Below are 17,233 nucleotides of genomic sequence, written 5' to 3'. Positions count from 1 at the left end.
CTGGGTGGACACGGTACTGCACCACAAAACCTCTGCAGCCTGTTTGAGTGTAATGCCCTCCATGACCTTTCATTGGCTGTAAGCCCTCCATGACCTTATACAACCCTGGGACTGGGACAGCCTTTCAATCCTCCGACAGTCCACCATCAGAAAAAACAAATACATTTTATTTCTGTGAAAATAAAGCTCATCTTGTTTGTATTTTAGGTAGCTACAACACTCATTTCAATAGTAGATATATTCAGATTGACAGTATTTGCTTGTTAATTAAACGTTATACCCTGTTTGCTGTAATGTCTGCAACAGTCGCGTTTCTATTCAGCTAATAGAAAAACACAGATGTTGTTCAGAGGCATACATTAATGTTGGCTGTCTCTTTTATATGTAAAAGGTATTGGATTTACTTCTAGGTGGATTGAATGGAGTGGATGAAGTGAAACAAAGGCCGAAAATAAAAGGTTAAACTCGAAGGAACCAACCTGCCAAACTTCTCCGTGTAGCCCGTCTTGCCCTGCTGAATGACGTGGATGAAGTCGTGTGTGAGGATGAACGGCACCCGCTCTCGCTTGATGCCGAATTTAGACTTGAAGTTTCCCAAGATGTGTCCGAAGTCTATGTGGAAGAGCTGAAGGACAACAGAGCAGACGGTAAGCATCGAGGAGAAGGAAGAAGAAATATCAGTCACAGATAAAACACATCGTCTGACCAACGTTTTTAAAGATTATTATTCGTACGATCTTTGAATTCATTTTCAGTTGATTCGTTTCATAATTTTTGGGACATTCTTTCATAAATTAATATTTAAAATCAAGACATTTCCTTCATATTTCTGCTTTAGATTAAAAGCTTACCATGACGCACGATTCTTTGTTTTGTTTTATTCATAAAATTGCCTTTATAAATATTTTTTCATATTAATTTTTAAACGTATTAGTTCCATAATTTTTCGGGGCAATTGTTTATTAATATTGTATTTTAATTATTTGATATCATTTTTTCTTCACTATAAATTGTTATTAAAGCTAACAATAAGGCATGCTTCATTGTTTTGTTTTATTTATACTCTTATTTCAAATTAAAGTCCTCTTTAAAAATATCTGTATTTATACACATTTCAATAATATTCTATTTAATAGTTTATGCTTTTTTTAAATATTGATTTCAATTAATTGTTATAATTTTCTTCTTCACATAATCATGGATTAAAAAGCTCACAATTAATCATGTTTCTTCGTTCTGTATATTAATACCTTATGTAAAAGAAATTAAGTGTATGTTTTCTGGTACTGAAAGCCATTAAACTGTACCAATTCAAACTAGTTCATAAATTAGCAATATCTATAAACTCTCCCCAGCACATTGCTTTCATGCTCTCTTTTGGAAATACACCCCTTAAAAATACAATAAAGGAAATCCAACCTGTCCGGTGCTGCGGACCATGATGTTGTCGCTGTGGCGATCTCCGATGCCGAGCACGTAGGTGGCTACACAGTAGCCCGCACAGGACAGAGTGAACTCTTCGATGGCCCGCTCCAGAGCATCGCTGTGAACACAAAACGGACACAGGACACATGTGAGAGCTTTACTAAACACGGGAGTCTCGCCTTTTCCAATTGGCTTTTAATTGAATTGTTTTTATAATAATTGTATTATTATTTTAACTGAAATTTAATTCAGTTTTAATTGTAATTTATACATTTTTATTTTACTTACATTTAATTTATTTTACGTTTTAATATAATTTATTTTACCTTCATTTTAATATAATTTATTTTACTTTCATTTGAATTTAATCGTGTTATTCAGTCCTGTGTTTTTGGACTTCTGTTGGATTGATAAGTGTTTTATCCATCACAAAGTCTATCACTTGTTATTTATTGCTACGAAGGGGAGGTGGTGTTGTTTTTATTGTTGGTGTGTGTATGAAAAGTGCTTCTGAATGTTTTAAAACTATTGGGAACAAAGATACATTAAAGCCTGAAAGTGAATATAGTATGTGGTCTCTACCCAGCAGGCAGCCTCTTACCCAGTGTTCCTCTCTTTGAGCCAGTTGAGCAGAGCGTCCTTGTTGAAGGCGGCGGCCGCGGCCACGTTGCTGCTGGTCAGCTGGATGTTAGCGATGGTGTCCGCCGACGAGACCACCTCGATCAGCCCGGCCCGGTCCCCCGTCGCCAGACAGCCGTACGGTACGATTCTGCACAAAAGAGGAAGAAGCTTTAAGAGACGAACGGCACGGTATCATAATGTTTTAATACCCGTCGTCCCATCACTGAGTTTGAACTCTGAACTCATGTCCCTGAAACTTGAAGCAGCGAGCTCAACTGTCAAACAACTACCCCCCCGCCCCCCCCCCCCCCCCCCCCCGCTCCCCACTTCTGAGCTCCAGATGTGTGTGACGAAGGGGAGAAAGTGTGTGGGTTTGATTAGGATGTAATGTAGATATTGTGTGTGTGTGGGGTGTAAAAGGGTCGTGGGTCAAACTAGCATGGGGTAATTAAGTGTCTCCCCCTCCGCTGCTGCACCCCCCACCAGAGCTTCCTCTTCCCTACAGTGAGCAGGAACAAACAAGCTCCACAAAATCTGTTTCTCACACACACACACACACACACACACACACACACACACACACACACACACTTTAAATCTCTCTGCTACACTGTCCAACATCTCCCAACTTCCTCCCCTTCAAGAAATGACTGATTTGGGGCAGATGTTGCCTTAAAAACTAACTCACCTTAGATCCAGGTTCGCCTCCTTCCACAGCAGGTCCATCAACCTCAGAATCTGCAGGGTCAGCATGTCTTGCCTCAGGTCTGCAAACAGGGAGAAATCGCTCTTAATTTCAGAATGAAATGAACATGATTTGAACGCAAAAGTTGAGTTACTTTAAAGACGGAGAGTGATTTGAATCTCACATAACACACTGTTCAACCACATATTTACACATCAATACAGCTCGCCTTATCTAATGTTATAATCTATTTTACCGGTACATAGTTTACCTGTCTCTGCATTTTATTTGCACCGCTATTTCCCTAAATTTGCATTATGATTTTTGTGTTTTCAAACTGTATAACCACTGCGCTCCTGGTAGAGAAACAAAAACAAATATGCTGCCTATGAACAGCACTACTGTGTTTAAAAGCAACAACAACAAGAAACGTTGTGCAATTTAAATACAAACGCGTGTGCGATTATTCGCAATTTCATTTTTGATAATTCAGTCGATTTATTTATAATCCGTTAACTAAAGTCACATCGTTTTAAATTAGGTAGCGACACCCTACTTTTTAAAACTGACTCTTATTTACTGTTTAGTATAGAATTGTATAATGTTTTATTCATTTTACAGGTTTAACTTATATTATTTAACAGTTTTATCAGCGACATGTCCTTTTAAGTTGCTTTTTTAATAATTTAACCTCTATTATAATTATTATAAGTGAACATTTTTTATATTTTATAGGTTTTTTATATTTTTTCTGTATCGTTTTATTTTGTCTTTTTGTCTTCCTTTATTTTTTTGAGAGCCATCATTATCTGTTTTATGGTTTTAAAAGTGCTATATAGATAAAGCTTTATTTGTATTATTATTGTTATTGTTATTAACGTTACGGGCTCCTTCGATACTTTTAGGATACTGCTTCTTATTTTCTCACCACTGGGTACATATTGGTTTCTCGCTTATTTGTTTTGTATATTTTTTTTAACAACACGCGCTTTCCTTTTATCTCATAGAAGTCTGGACTTATGAAGACTTTTCCCTTCATCTGCACTGTGTCTTTGCTGCTGTAATGCCGTAAATGTTCCCGCTATGGGACATGTAAAGGACTTCTGACTTCATTATTTCTTAGGTCTAAGTATATTATACATTACCCTGTCGAAGGAGCCTGGGACATTAGACTTTCATTGCCTACACTCTTGACTCATCTCCCTCTTTCCCTCTCCTTCTTTTAATTCCTCTCACCGTCTCCGTTCTTGAAGATGATTCCCAGCGTGTCTCCCCCCATCAGCTTGTTGTTGTAAACAATCCAGAGGGGCTTCATCTTAGAGTCCATGTAGCGACACTTCTCCACACTGACAGGAGAAGAAGGTGTGTGATGCATCGTGAAAGAGCGGTAGAATAAATAAATAAAGCTCTCTGCTCAGAAAATGAAGGTCTTACTTGATGCCAGACAGCAGGATGTTTGGGTTCAGAGGCGAGTAAAGGTCCGACAGCGTCTCGAGTATCCGCTCTGCCTCAGACAGGTCATCATGGCCTCCTTGGTCAGCATGGCCTCCTTGGTCTTACTGCGAGCGTTCTTGATGGTTCCCAGTTTGATGAGCTCGTTCACGGACTTCAGTTTACTCAGAGCCTCCACCTGGTGCGGTCAGAACAAGGGACAGGTAACAGAAGTGGTGAATGATGAGCATTGTTTGTTGTTGTTACAGCAAAGCGGAGGGTGCACTGTGTGATAGTGGTCCGATGTGTTCATGTTTTTACCGTTGTTGCTGTGGATATTCTCACACCGTGCCTCGTTAGACTTAAATTGTATTTAAAAACGATCTCTTTGCACACGTATATTATTGAGTATCCTATGTTTACATTTTGTTAGTAGAAGGGTTGGCCTAGTACAGTTTATTGTTACTTTTTCTGCATCTTTATATTGTGTAGTGGCCAAAATCACAGAGAACTAAAACAGAAATTCAACTCAAAAGTAAAACTGCCGCTGAGGCACCAGATAGCAAACTGTACGCAGGAATGATCCAAGTCTAGGCAAGATGGTGGATCCAAAATCATCCAAAAGTACTACGTTTCCAATACGTAACCTGCTTGTTTCACCCCGGTAAAAAACGATATGCCTACTGGTGCATCATCATGCGGGTCCAATATATACAATTACACCTGGTGCCCAAAGATGCCTTCAAAATAAGAGCATAAAGCATAAAGCTTAAATTACACTTATATATATTATACTGAAGCTCTTAATAAACCAGTAGTAAGAATACCACGTGTGTCTTCCTGCGTTTAAAGGTCATTTCAATAGTTCATCGACTGAAACCAGCCAAGAAAACCGGGATAATGATTCCTCCTCAACTGTGTGCACGTTCTTCAAAAACAGGAAAGAGGACGGATGAAGGACAGCGCTGAGGAGGAAGTGTGAGGAAGTGTCCTCCGGAGTGACTGTCAGAATCAACACTGCAGGGGTCAAAGGTCAGAGGGCAGGAGGGTGTCGCTAAAAATACCAGGGAGGTAGTGCTGTCAAGTTTAACAATAGACCAACACTTATCTGGTGGTTGAGGGGGGAACAGGAGAGTAAAACATCTGAGGAAGAACACTACTAAATAAATAAATAAAAGTAGCACATGAAATGGCTGGGCTTATTTGTAGCTAATGTACTTGCTGTTGTACTCTTGGTTAATTGCACTTTTTGTAAACCACTTCGGATAGAAGCGTCAGATAAATAAAATGTTATGCTTTGTGAATATCAGCACAAAATCAACTTGTTTAAGAACATTTTTGAAATAAATAGTCGATATTTTGAGCTTCTGAAGAACAAATAGAAAGGATCCACTTTACAGTTTTTGTGTAAAAAACTCACGTATCATTTTTTTTAAACGGTCTGTACCAACCTGTTTCTTTAGGACCTCAATATGAGGGATGCTGCCCCGACAGTAGGCTTCCAGCATGAGGGCGAACTGCACACAAACAGCCGGCATGTGGATCTCCGACCTGTAGGGGGCAGCAGAAAACACGAGTCCTCATGAGCCGCTTCTTCACAAACACACACCACCTCTTTCCCACTCATGCTATATGTACGTGTGTGTCCGTACACACCGGAGATGCCAGAAGAGGAAGTGTCCAATCTTGCGGTTCCCCTGGGCGCGCTGCAGCAGGAAGTGTGTGAGGGCGCAGTCGTAGTACGGCTCGTACCGCAACACCTGCACCAGCTGCAGCAAGTACTGGGACAGCTCCTCGTCACTGGGGAACAGAGGGGGAAGAAGTACTCAGATCTTGTTCTTGGGTAAAAGTAGAAGTACTCAGATCTTGTACTTGAGTAAAGTAGAAGTACTCAGGTCTTGTACTTGAGTAAAGTAGAAGTACTCAGGTCTTGTACTTGAGTAAAGTAGAAGTACTCAGGTCTTGTACTTGACTAAAGTAGAAGTACTCAGGTCTTGTACTTGAGTAAAGTAGAAGTACTCAGATCTTGTACTTTAGTAAAGTAGAAGTACTCAGATCTTGTACTTGAGTAAAGTAGAAGTACTCAGATCTTGTTCTTGGGTAAAAGTAGAAGTACTCAGATCTTGTACTTGAGTAAAGTAGAAGTACTCAGGTCTTGTACTTGAGTAAAGTAGAAGTACTCAGGTCTTGTACTTGAGTAAAGTAGAAGTACTCAGGTCTTGTACTTGAGTAAAGTAGAAGTACTCAGGTCTTGTACTTGACTAAAGTAGAAGTACTCAGGTCTTGTACTTGAGTAAAGTAGAAGTACTCAGATCTTGTACTTGAGTAAAGTAGAAGTACTCAGATCTTGTACTTGAGTAAAGTAGAAGTACTCAGATCTTGTACTTGAGTAAAGTAGAAGTACTCAGATCTTGTACTTGAGTAAAGTAGAAGTACTCAGGTCTTGTACTTGAGTAAAGTAGAAGTACCAGAGTGTAGGAATACTCTGTCACAGTAAAAGTATTCTAAATGTTCCTCCAGTGAAAGTAGAAAGTACTCTCATCTAAATGTACTTAAAGTAGCGACAGTAAAAGTAGTCATTGTCTGATTGGTCCATTTCAGAATAATATCTCTGATATGTTTTATAATGATTGATCATTAAAGTGTTCTCAGAGCTGGTAAAGGTGCAGCTAGTTTGAATGGCTTTGTATACTGCAGGGTAGCTGCTGGATTTACTGCAGGAGAACTAAAGTCTGATTTAAGGGAGATTATATTTACCATCATTAATCCTAATCTGCCTAGCAACTAAAGGTATTCAATAAATGTAGTGGAGTAAAAATACAAAGCAGCATAACATGGAAATACTGGGCTTATGTATGTCTTGTTTATCAGTTTCCTTTTTAATATCCATTAGTGGAATTGAGTAATTGAATTGTTTATCTCTCTGCCTACCTACATTTGTATTTTGATTGTAATTAATTAGCCAAAAAAAGACAAAAAAAACATCCAATAAATTCAGTAAAGAACCTAATACAACAGACAGCATTATTATTAATATTATTATGAATTGTACATTTTCAAAAGATAAATTGGTCTTATATCGGGTTTGTGAATCATTTTGGCCAGGACAGCCTTGATATCATCTCCCCCCTGGTTGTGTTTTCAATGATACTGACACTAATTCACACACATATCGTACAATAAAACCACCAGGTTTTTTCCAAAAGGTACCAGATTTCCGCGGATAACATGTGACTGTAAGAGCGTCAATATGAGCCGAAGAAACACCGAGCAGAGAATAAAGATGTGTGTGTGGGAGGGTGAATGTGTTTCACCTCATAAACCGCAGACAGCCCACAGCGTATTCCCTCACATACTGGTCGGGGTAGTTGAAGTCCAGCAGCTCCAGAGCGTCTCTGGGACTCAGTTTGGGCCAGATCTGAAGCAGAGCCTGCAGCTGAGACACAAATACACACAGAGGGTGGATAAACGAGACATTTAATGGGGGCTGTATTCATATACAGTCTGTTGCATCTCAGAGAATACAGCGTTACGGCCGCACAATTCATCTTAGGGTAGCATTAATCGTGGTTAGCTTTTCTGTACATTTATAGGGATATTTCATACGTAAAACGACCAATTGTACTAAAAAGTCACCTCTTGTTATCTTGAATTCTTGGAGACAAATGATGTTTTAGCTGCATGCTTACCTTCTTTAACAAAAGGTATAAAAACGGAGATAAAGTTTGATGAATAAAAGCAAAAGGGTGCAACGTTTGAAGCTATTTCAAAACATCAAAGTCTTACAAAACTCGTGCAACATAATCTAAGTCCACTTATCGCCTTACGTTGAGAGCCTGCACCAATAGTTTTGAATTTCTCGGCACTATATAAACACAAGAGCTCATTTAATCAAGAGTCCACAGTAACACAAGGTGACTAATTCATACTCAAATAGTCATTTTAAAGATGGAAGTATTCCTTAAACTTGACCAGGGTGTGAAATAAATACTTCATGTTTAGATGGCCTGCACTGAAGTGAAACTCTCTGCCCAATTTAGGATGTATTCAATGTCAGCGTTGGGTTTTATTCCAAGGCTGATCATGAGAAATCTAATCGTGAGGGTAGTTTTCTGTCAAATGAAGACACTTAAGGCAATAAATCTGCTTCTGCTCCCACAGATTGATGTGAAATCATACTGTTAACGTCACATTTCACTTTAATTTAAATCACCTACTTATGAGACACTGTTTCCCATTACCTTCATTTTTGAGTTGGGAAATAAAAAGGTTATGAGTGACTTAAAGCGCTGGCTAACCTGGGCCATGTCCTCGTGTTTGCTCCACTTGACGGAGAGTAGCAGCTTGGGCAGCGACTGAGGGAAGTTCTCCATGCAGTCGTAGCGTAGTGTCCAGATTAGATCCTTCTCGTTCTCACACAGCTGAGAGAGAGGGTCGCGCTCCATGATCTCCTTCAGCTCGATGTGGAACTTCTTACCCCCACGGCCCTGAGAGGAACAAGGAGAAAGGAGAGGGTGGGGAGTTAGAGGAGGAGAGGATGAAGGAGATGCAGAGGAGGGGATGAAGGAAACTTGGACGATGAGCCAGGATGGAAAGGAAAGGAAACGATGACAAAGAGCAGTGACTGCAAAGCACTAAATCCATACTTATGTGGACAATTTTGGACAAGCTCAAATGCTTTGAAAATAAATAAAACATAGATACAACAAATACAGTCAGTTACAACGGTCACAATGTGTAAGAGTGCGTGAAAACCTTTAGTAAATTTGCAGAGAAATTGAACACACAACTTAAAGCAACGGCTAAATGGTTGAAATAGTTAGCATTAAGTAGCATTAAATGGTTGACTAGCATTTTTTACATTTTAGCACCACCTGTTACTTGGCTTAGTAGTGGCAACAATCGGTAACTAATTAACATCTATATGGTTAAAAAAGTTAGCTAAGTTTTGGCTAAATAACTGAAATAGTTAGCTAAAATAAAGGGTGAATGGTTCGAAATAGTTTAAAGCAATGTACAAAAGCATAACTGAGAACAAGGGGCTGCACAATATATCGTTTTAGCGTCAACATTGTGAGGTATGCATGTGTTATAGTTACATCACCAACTTGCAAAATCAAATAAGCTAATTCAACACACTAATGCATTTTGAAGTCAGTCTGATAGCACATTATTTGATCCAATCTAAGGCAGCTTGGATTACAAACTATTATCGAGTGACTTGTAGGCTCTGTGTGCAGCAAATAAGAAAGATTTGGTTACAAACAATCCATGCAAACCTCAGTTTAAGTTGATATTTTCACTACAGAAAGGTAGTTTTCTGGTCAAAATCTCTGCATTTCTGTATAATGTAAGAAAAACAATATGGCAACGTGTGTTTTTTTCTCCAATATCGAGCAGCCGCAGTTTAAAAAGCTACAAAAAAAAGTGACATACTTTTATATCATTCTCCACTTTGAAACCATTCAAAGTTAGCACCGAGCTTATATCATTTAGGTGAACGTGTCAGTTAGATTTGATGATGCAGAGATTCTTCATCTGAAGGTTGTGAGGCTTATTAAGTGTTGGAAAGCACTGCTGTAATGAACCACAAGATGGCAGGAGTGTTTCAAAGCGTCCAGAATAGGTACATCATGTACCTTCAATGCATCTCCACACAATCCAACCAAGGCCTAACATTGTGTCTGCTAAAACAAGTCGAATGCTGTTGATTTGAAGAGGGACACGTGTCCTTTAAGCATCAAATCAAAGCAAAATGAGTTCAGATAAACTGATTGAACTTTCTTTACAGAGGAACACTATCGGCCCAACTGTGCACTGAACACTGTTTCACGATTGGACATAACTAAGAGTTTATACAGTAAAACAAAAGTTGTATTGGGTGCTTTTTCTGCCATCTCACTCACTCACACTCACACACACACACAGTTCAGGCATGCCCTTTACATAACACAGTATTACGTAACCGGCTGCAACACACCCAGCAGTGGGTTTTCAGTTGAGGGGCGGTGAGACAAGAAAACGTAAGTAATCTGATTAGAGTCGCTAGTTTTGAAGGGGATTGGAATAATTCAGCAGCTACACCCTGCTGATAACAATGGGTTTCCAAGGAAACTGGCAGTGTGAGATTATATACGCGTGTGTGTGTGTGTGTGTGTGAGGGGGAGAGACGGAGAGAAATGATTATGCAGCACAGGCCAACTTGAAACACTTTATTTTCAACTGGTGTTTCTTTTTTCGGAGGTGGGAAAAGTACTCAGATCTTGTACTTGAGTAAAACTAGAAGTACCGGAGTAGGAATACTCAAAATATACTTCATAAGTACAGCACTTGAGTAAATCTACTTGGTACTCAGTGGTCTTTTATGTACTCTGAATGCACAGGCATGTCCACACAAGTATCTCCCACTGTACTTTAACTCACCATTGGTACGATGTCACTTGCTCCGGCGATTTCCGCGGCTTTTTCCAGTATCTGCAGAAAAAGTAAGGGATCGCACATTAGGCAAGCCGAGCACATGCTGATCTAGCCCCTCCTTCAGCATAACCACGATAATGAAGAGGACTACGCGCTGCAATGACACATTCAACTGCAGCAAAGTCTTTAAAAAGGGCCTCAGAGCTTTCGGCACATCATGGCGATCAGGAGCTTAAGTACGGGACAATCAGGGCAGCCTCGACACGTTCCACTGCAGGAGTCATTTGTTCGTGTTCATTACACATTTAAGCTCATCTGCATGTCCAAAGGCTGGCAAAAAGGATGTTTAAATCCTCTTTTCCACTACACAAAAAACACCCAACACTCATGGCTTTAGTCGTCAGGGGGAAAGGATACAATAAGCATCATTTCAGGGACGAAAAACTGTATTAATTTCAGGTATTTATTGGAAAATGACACCTACATGGACCCTTTTTGCAATTTACATTGACATGTGTTTTAAACAATTAATACTAAATAGATTAAACATGTTTTTTTAATTAACAAGCAACTAATTGACATGTTTTCCCAAAGCTATTAACACAATGTTTACTTAAACGTAAATGAACGTCATTCAAACTCAACAGAAACACTATAAAACTCATTCAAACTTGTAAACATTGGTCATCTTTATGCTGTCTCAAAAATCAATAACTGTGGTTTGAGAGTTTGATAGAGACACTGAATGAATAACAGAGAAGGAAATTGCTTTTACTGTAAATTAACCCTTTTTTTTGGGGTGCTTTTGTAACCACAAGTAAATCAAGAAGGCTCCAAAAAAACAGAAGAAGCCTTACTCATTTGCTGGCCGTGTGAAAGGTGTCTGTCGCCTTTTCTTTAGTGGGTTTACGGCGTTATATATGCGCTAATTTGGGAAAAAGGGGAACATGAGTGGGAGTGAGAACAGCTGTCTGACCTTGTCGAAGGGAGGGAAGATGATGGAGTGTGACGAGTACTCTGGGAAGTGGATGTTCAGCGCCGTAGCGTTCTCTGTGTACGGGTTGGTCTGAATGGTTCCTATTGGGTTCAGCATCTCTTCAAGTTCATCTGCGGGAGGAACAACAGGAGAAATACATCCAACTTGATTCTAGAAAACACCTTTTTTATTGGAAAAATCACTACACTTTTGAGCTCTTCTGGCTTATTTTGACACAACATTACGTAGTTCTGGTAAAATATAGTTCACAATAAGTTTTCCCAGCTCATTGCAAGATCTAATCCCATCTTTTCTTGAGAAATCTTACCGAGCAAACGTTCACTCGATCTATTGGCAGACCGAAAACACCTTGTTTTTTATTTATTTTTTTTACTTGATTTTGTAGCATTTTTTCCAATGAAGCACTGGGATTGGATTTAACCCTAGATGTGTTGCACATATAATGGATGATGTACCCGGAAAGGAGGACCAGCAGTGCAGGATGATGTCTCCGGTCTTCAGCTGGCCTTTGTAGTCAAACACCATGGTGTTGACCCAGGCTATGGGGTAGTGCTGGATCACACAGCGAAAGAAATAAGCATTAGTGAGTGTACTAAGAAAGATTGTTTAAATGGGTTGAAATTATACACACTTTTAGCTCTTTTTAGGCCCTTATATAGCAGGTTTACGCAGTACAAAAAAAGGACTAAACACTGTAAGTAAGTATAGATCCGTTCTACTCCCTGAATTCATTTTAACCTCAAATGGGCAAAAGTACAATCTGATTTAGTTACCTAATTAAAAAATGTGAGTGCAGTTAACAAAAGATTGTACTCCCAAGCTCAGCCCCTCTTTCTGTTGATGCCAAAAAGTGTGAACAGGTAAAAGCAATCAGGTATATAAACTACCATCAGTGCATAGCTCCAGTGAACCACCAATGAAAGCAGGAAAATATGCAATAATAAACACAGGGACTTATGGTGCATGTACAGGTGTGTCCCTTACCACTTTCCCTGCTTTGCGGATCGTCTGGTACTTGTTACTGTGGGAGTTCTTGGTGGACTTCTGCTTCTTGACCTTGTCCATGACGGCGTAGATGGCGAAGCAGAGGCGGGTCATGCGCGGCAGGTCGCAGACGGACAGGTCGAACTCCAGCGTGCTGTCCTTCCACGTGTGGTCCGAGCGGCCGCTGCTCTCGCTGCTCACCGCCGGCTTGCAGAGCAGCTCCGTGCCGTGGAAGAGCCCCGCCCTCACCTGGACCTGAGTGAAGGCAATGCAGGGATTTTAGTCATTTTAGACCATTTACATGCACAAAAAGCAGAATAGGGCCTCTTTAAATCTACTCTGCGGGCAGGTGCTGAGTGTGCAGTGACTAATGACCAGGAATACAAACAACCCTTTCATGAATATCCACAAAGCAATAATTCACCTTGGCAGTCTCTTCAGCGTTCACCTTGCTGCCATTCACCAGGACAATCTTAAAGGGGGCAGACACGTCCCAAACACATGTCTGTACTTGCTGCAGAAAGGGAGAGAAAGAAGAGAGACTTGCAGTGAGCGAGCAGCATTAACATAACACACTGTAGAAATATGTGCTCCTTCACACCCTGCACAAACACGTGTGAGGTCAGGCGGGTCGTTCTGGTGTCAAGCAGAGTGGATTTGTGAGGGTCAGCAGCCAGCAGGAAAAACAGCATCACATGACACCTAGAGTCCATAAAAATAACTAACCAGCTCACTTCCTGCTGTTTGCTGCCTCTGTGTGTGTGTTGATATGTCTAAATGTTTGTGTGTGTCATTGTGTCTCCAGTCAGATAAGAGACCGCGTGTGTGTCTTCCAGAACACAATGTACCGTCGCCTCACAGAAGCACCCGTCGTCTTCTCCTGTTGAGGGACCAATTTTCAGTTTGCCTTCAGCACAACAACACCCGCTAAAAGGTTCCTTCTCTAAAAATAAATATCTCTTTCTGTCACAGAGAGTCACAGTTCTGGTAAAGCTTATAAAAGTCTGTACAGACTCTCTGTCTGCTTCCTTCTCGTTAAATATGGCTTCGTTTCATTTCAATGCAGTCACAAATGGCCAAATTAAATGACTAAAGCATAAGAAATAAACAATAACAATACATAAGGATAGAAAAATAATCAAGAAATCATAAACGGCAACTATTTTGGTAATAAATTGATCAAAAAATGCAGAAAATGTCGTTTATTTTCTTTTTTTATATCACAATAAACTGAATATCTCGATCAAACATGTATATTTTACACTCGTCCTTCATTTATTTGTAATTCCTTCAGTTTTTTTCGAGTAAATGTTAAAAAAAGTTGGAAGTGAAGCAAAAGTGGAGGCTTTTTTTGAGTGAGTGGAAATGTGGAAGTGAGACTAAACTGGGGGCTCATCTTACTGTAAAAAAACAAACATTTCATCATACAGGAGTGAACACACACACACACACACACACACACCTTCAAACCCTGCATCTCCAGGCACCAACAGCCAGCATGGCATCGGGCACCTCAAACCCCGGGAGACGGGATAACGAAGGCCAATTAAATTCAGGCTGACATTTAAAATGTGGATGCACACATGGAGGAGTGAGGTCACCGTGCACCTGGCAGCGGCAGAAAGCAGAGAGGAAGCCAGCGATGTTTTCTGACAACGTGGCAGATGCTGGCAGGTCAGTGCAGGCGCGCTCATAAAGGCAGGTGGCTGCTGCCAGGTACAGACCATGTTTACTCTGTAAACCTCCACACCTGCCGCCCGCCGTGCAGGTGAACCAATCATCTGTGCAGCTTTTACTGTTTCAGTGAAACCAGGACACTACTCTGTAAACACTGCAGGATATTCAGGGGGTTGTTATCTAGATTAAAAAAAGAACATGTTGATAGATCACACGGTCAGTTTTAGACCTCATCGTGCCAAATAATACTTTAATCCACATGAATGATAGTAAGTTATTATTATTAGTTAAATACTTGACTCTGATTGGTCAATTAAGACAGTGGTCTTCTATTGCTAAGGACCCTCTGATCATGGGACTATTTGCAGTCATATCAATCCGCAGAAAGAAGTCCGGTCAATTTAACAGCAGCTGTGAGGAACAAATATTGGTTTTCCTCCATCAGAAAACACCAAAGTCGTTTTTAAGGATAGGTATTGAAAACCGTTCCTAAATTGGTACTGCTACCTGATTGGTCAGTACTGGGATACCGATAGCTGCTGGAAAAAAAACGGTATTTTTGAAGTCTAATCATGCAGCTCTTTTCTGAAAAACAATAAATAAATAATTGTTATTGAATCTTTCCATGTAATATCTTTATTATTTGTACTAAATTATGGATTCAAGTATCAATAAAAGTGTCAATAAGCAGTATCAGTATCCTTTAAATCTTAACAATAACCATCTCTATTATTTTTTTATATTTTTGGAGCGCACAACACTTTGGATTCATGAAGGCCAAAGTGTACCCAGTAAAGAAAAAGAAGAGCAGCAAGAGAAGGAAGGAGGTTAAAAGATAGAGCGCTGCACGTCAGACAAGTCAGCAGAAGAAGACAGACAGGAAGTAAACACTAATGGGAACACAGGTTGCCGTCAAATTATCCAGAACTCGTCTGAACGGGACTATTTTGTCTTAGCAGAAGCAATGCGATCATTTTTAACCAATTAAATCATGTTTAAATGTTGATTGATTTAGTAATTAGACGTGTAATGAGCAGATTCACATTATCAGAGGGCTCTTGTATAACCCTAAAGGGATTACTTCCCTTACAAGAATTCCAATAAACTGAAACCGTGACATTAGTTTGACCTTAGCCACTCAAGCAGACGTTGAATTAACACGATCACCGCAACGCAGAAGTGAGAAGTACAGTCATTCACACGTGGATGCACTGACCGTGGGAACCCGTCTCTTGGGAGGTAGTGGTAGAGGGGGGTTGGAGGACTTGCGACTGACCACGGCTCCGATGGCGCAGATTTCCTTGTCGAACATCACCTTGATGGTGCTGGAGTGCACGAGGGTGAGGTGAGGGGACTCCTTGGCCTGCATGCACGTGCGGATGTACTGCAGACAAGACAGGGGGGGGGGATATTCTCAGCTCTGTGCATATTGAAGCCTCACAGAGAGACGCTAGATCCCTTTTTTTATGGTTGTTTTTTCATTTTGTGCAAACAGGACACAAACAGTAAAGTGTGCAGAATCTGCTGAATGACAATACAAGTACTTATAGTATAGATTCTTTAACAGGCCATAACAAGAGGAACTTATGCACAGTACACTTATTAACATTCTTGCAGGGGTGCAGACAGGAAGGAAGCCATCCCCTTGCAAATGCTTTGGTATTATAGTTCATTTAAATCTGATTGCATGTCCCCTACTTTGCTGACCTTCAGATGCAAACACATGTATCTCCTGAGGCTGCAGCACCCTGCATCAATGCTATAAATGTCCTGCACACTGGTGTGTCCTTCCGGCTGGACTCACAACACAATTAAGCTTTTTAAATCAACCGAAAAAACAATTGTCAAGGCTTTAAATTGGGAAAATGTTAACCGTGTAATAGTAAAAGCCTTCTGGATATAGACATTGTAATTTTCACAATAGAAAACACTGAAGAGGAGACCCCCCTGAGTCCCTGACCTTGTACTGGATGAGGGGCTGCTCTCCACAGAGGAACTCCAGGCAGTGGCTGACCCTCAGCACGTGCTGCCCCCTCCACGACTCCTCCTCCGGCCCGTGGGTGGTCAGCCATTTCCTCACCGCCAGCTCGATCAGCTCAGGGGGGGTGCAGGAGGACGACACCTTCAGACTGGCCGAGTCCTGCGACACAAGACGGGAAAGACAGAGACACAGGGATTACATTTTATATTCATTCAAAGGCTTTATTGACATACTGTGTGCACCATAGCTACAGGGTAAGGTGGAATAACATACAGCCTATTCCCATAATAAATGTGTGTGCATGTGTATATGCAGCTTGCAGAAAACCTCACACTCTGACCCTTGTTACATAACATTTGTCCCTATAAAGAAACCCTCTTGATGCCCTAATAGAGGCAAAGCTGCTTTATTATGTAAGATAGTAAAGAGGAATGTTAAACGAGACTATAGAAAAACGTTAATTGACAAAACCTTACTTCAAACTTCAAGTTAAGGGATGTTTTATTCGCTCCTACACTCACTTATGTTCATGAGTGACAGAACGAGACCACAGACACAGGATAACTTGTAATATTTTACACAAAAAATGGAGGATATTGTTGTTTTGAGCATTTCAAATATGGAGATTTCCTGCTTCTTGGTTTTTAAATCAAAGTAAAGGGAAAATATGTGGGTTTATGACTGAACAAATGAGACATTTAAAGACATCTTCTTGGATTTGAGAAAATGATGGACATTTTTCACTTTTTTTCCCAACAATTTCTAGACAAAACGATTGATCGATAAATCCAGAAAACATTTGATTTAAGAAAAATTGTGAGTGGCAGCCCTTAAGTTAAGAGGCCAACAGGATGAAACATGATGACCACCAATCTTCTACATAAACACACAAGGGTAGATGAGATTAAAAGAGGAAACGGACAGAAAAAAATAACTGATTGATTGACATAACAGTCGGGGCTTAACATACGTTCCCATAGAGTACTAACACCTCCATAAAAAGCCTTATTGTTTA

At 40.3% G+C, this 17,233-nt stretch overlaps 1 protein-coding gene across 1 annotated transcript in view; it reads right to left on the bottom strand.

The window, feature by feature from the left end:
* pik3cb (phosphatidylinositol-4,5-bisphosphate 3-kinase, catalytic subunit beta) overlaps window positions 1-17,233 on the bottom strand; it is a 74,008-nt gene that overhangs the window by 6,605 nt on the left and 50,170 nt on the right. The window contains 18 exon segments of the mRNA XM_063907200.1: window positions 480-625; window positions 1,420-1,543; window positions 2,027-2,194; window positions 2,735-2,813; window positions 3,968-4,077; window positions 4,166-4,223; window positions 4,226-4,361; window positions 5,614-5,713; window positions 5,819-5,962; window positions 7,477-7,598; window positions 8,461-8,649; window positions 10,586-10,636; window positions 11,556-11,686; window positions 12,032-12,128; window positions 12,561-12,815; window positions 12,985-13,074; window positions 15,454-15,621; window positions 16,198-16,377. Coding sequence (XP_063763270.1) covers window positions 480-625; window positions 1,420-1,543; window positions 2,027-2,194; window positions 2,735-2,813; window positions 3,968-4,077; window positions 4,166-4,223; window positions 4,226-4,361; window positions 5,614-5,713; window positions 5,819-5,962; window positions 7,477-7,598; window positions 8,461-8,649; window positions 10,586-10,636; window positions 11,556-11,686; window positions 12,032-12,128; window positions 12,561-12,815; window positions 12,985-13,074; window positions 15,454-15,621; window positions 16,198-16,377 — 2,348 coding nt within the window.

The sequence above is a fragment of the Eleginops maclovinus genome, chromosome 18, assembly GCF_036324505.1.
Source record: "Eleginops maclovinus isolate JMC-PN-2008 ecotype Puerto Natales chromosome 18, JC_Emac_rtc_rv5, whole genome shotgun sequence".
NCBI lineage: Eukaryota > Metazoa > Chordata > Actinopteri > Perciformes > Eleginopidae > Eleginops > Eleginops maclovinus.
Note: the sequence above shows the minus strand (reverse complement) of the source record. Positions and strands in the feature narration are given on the sequence as shown.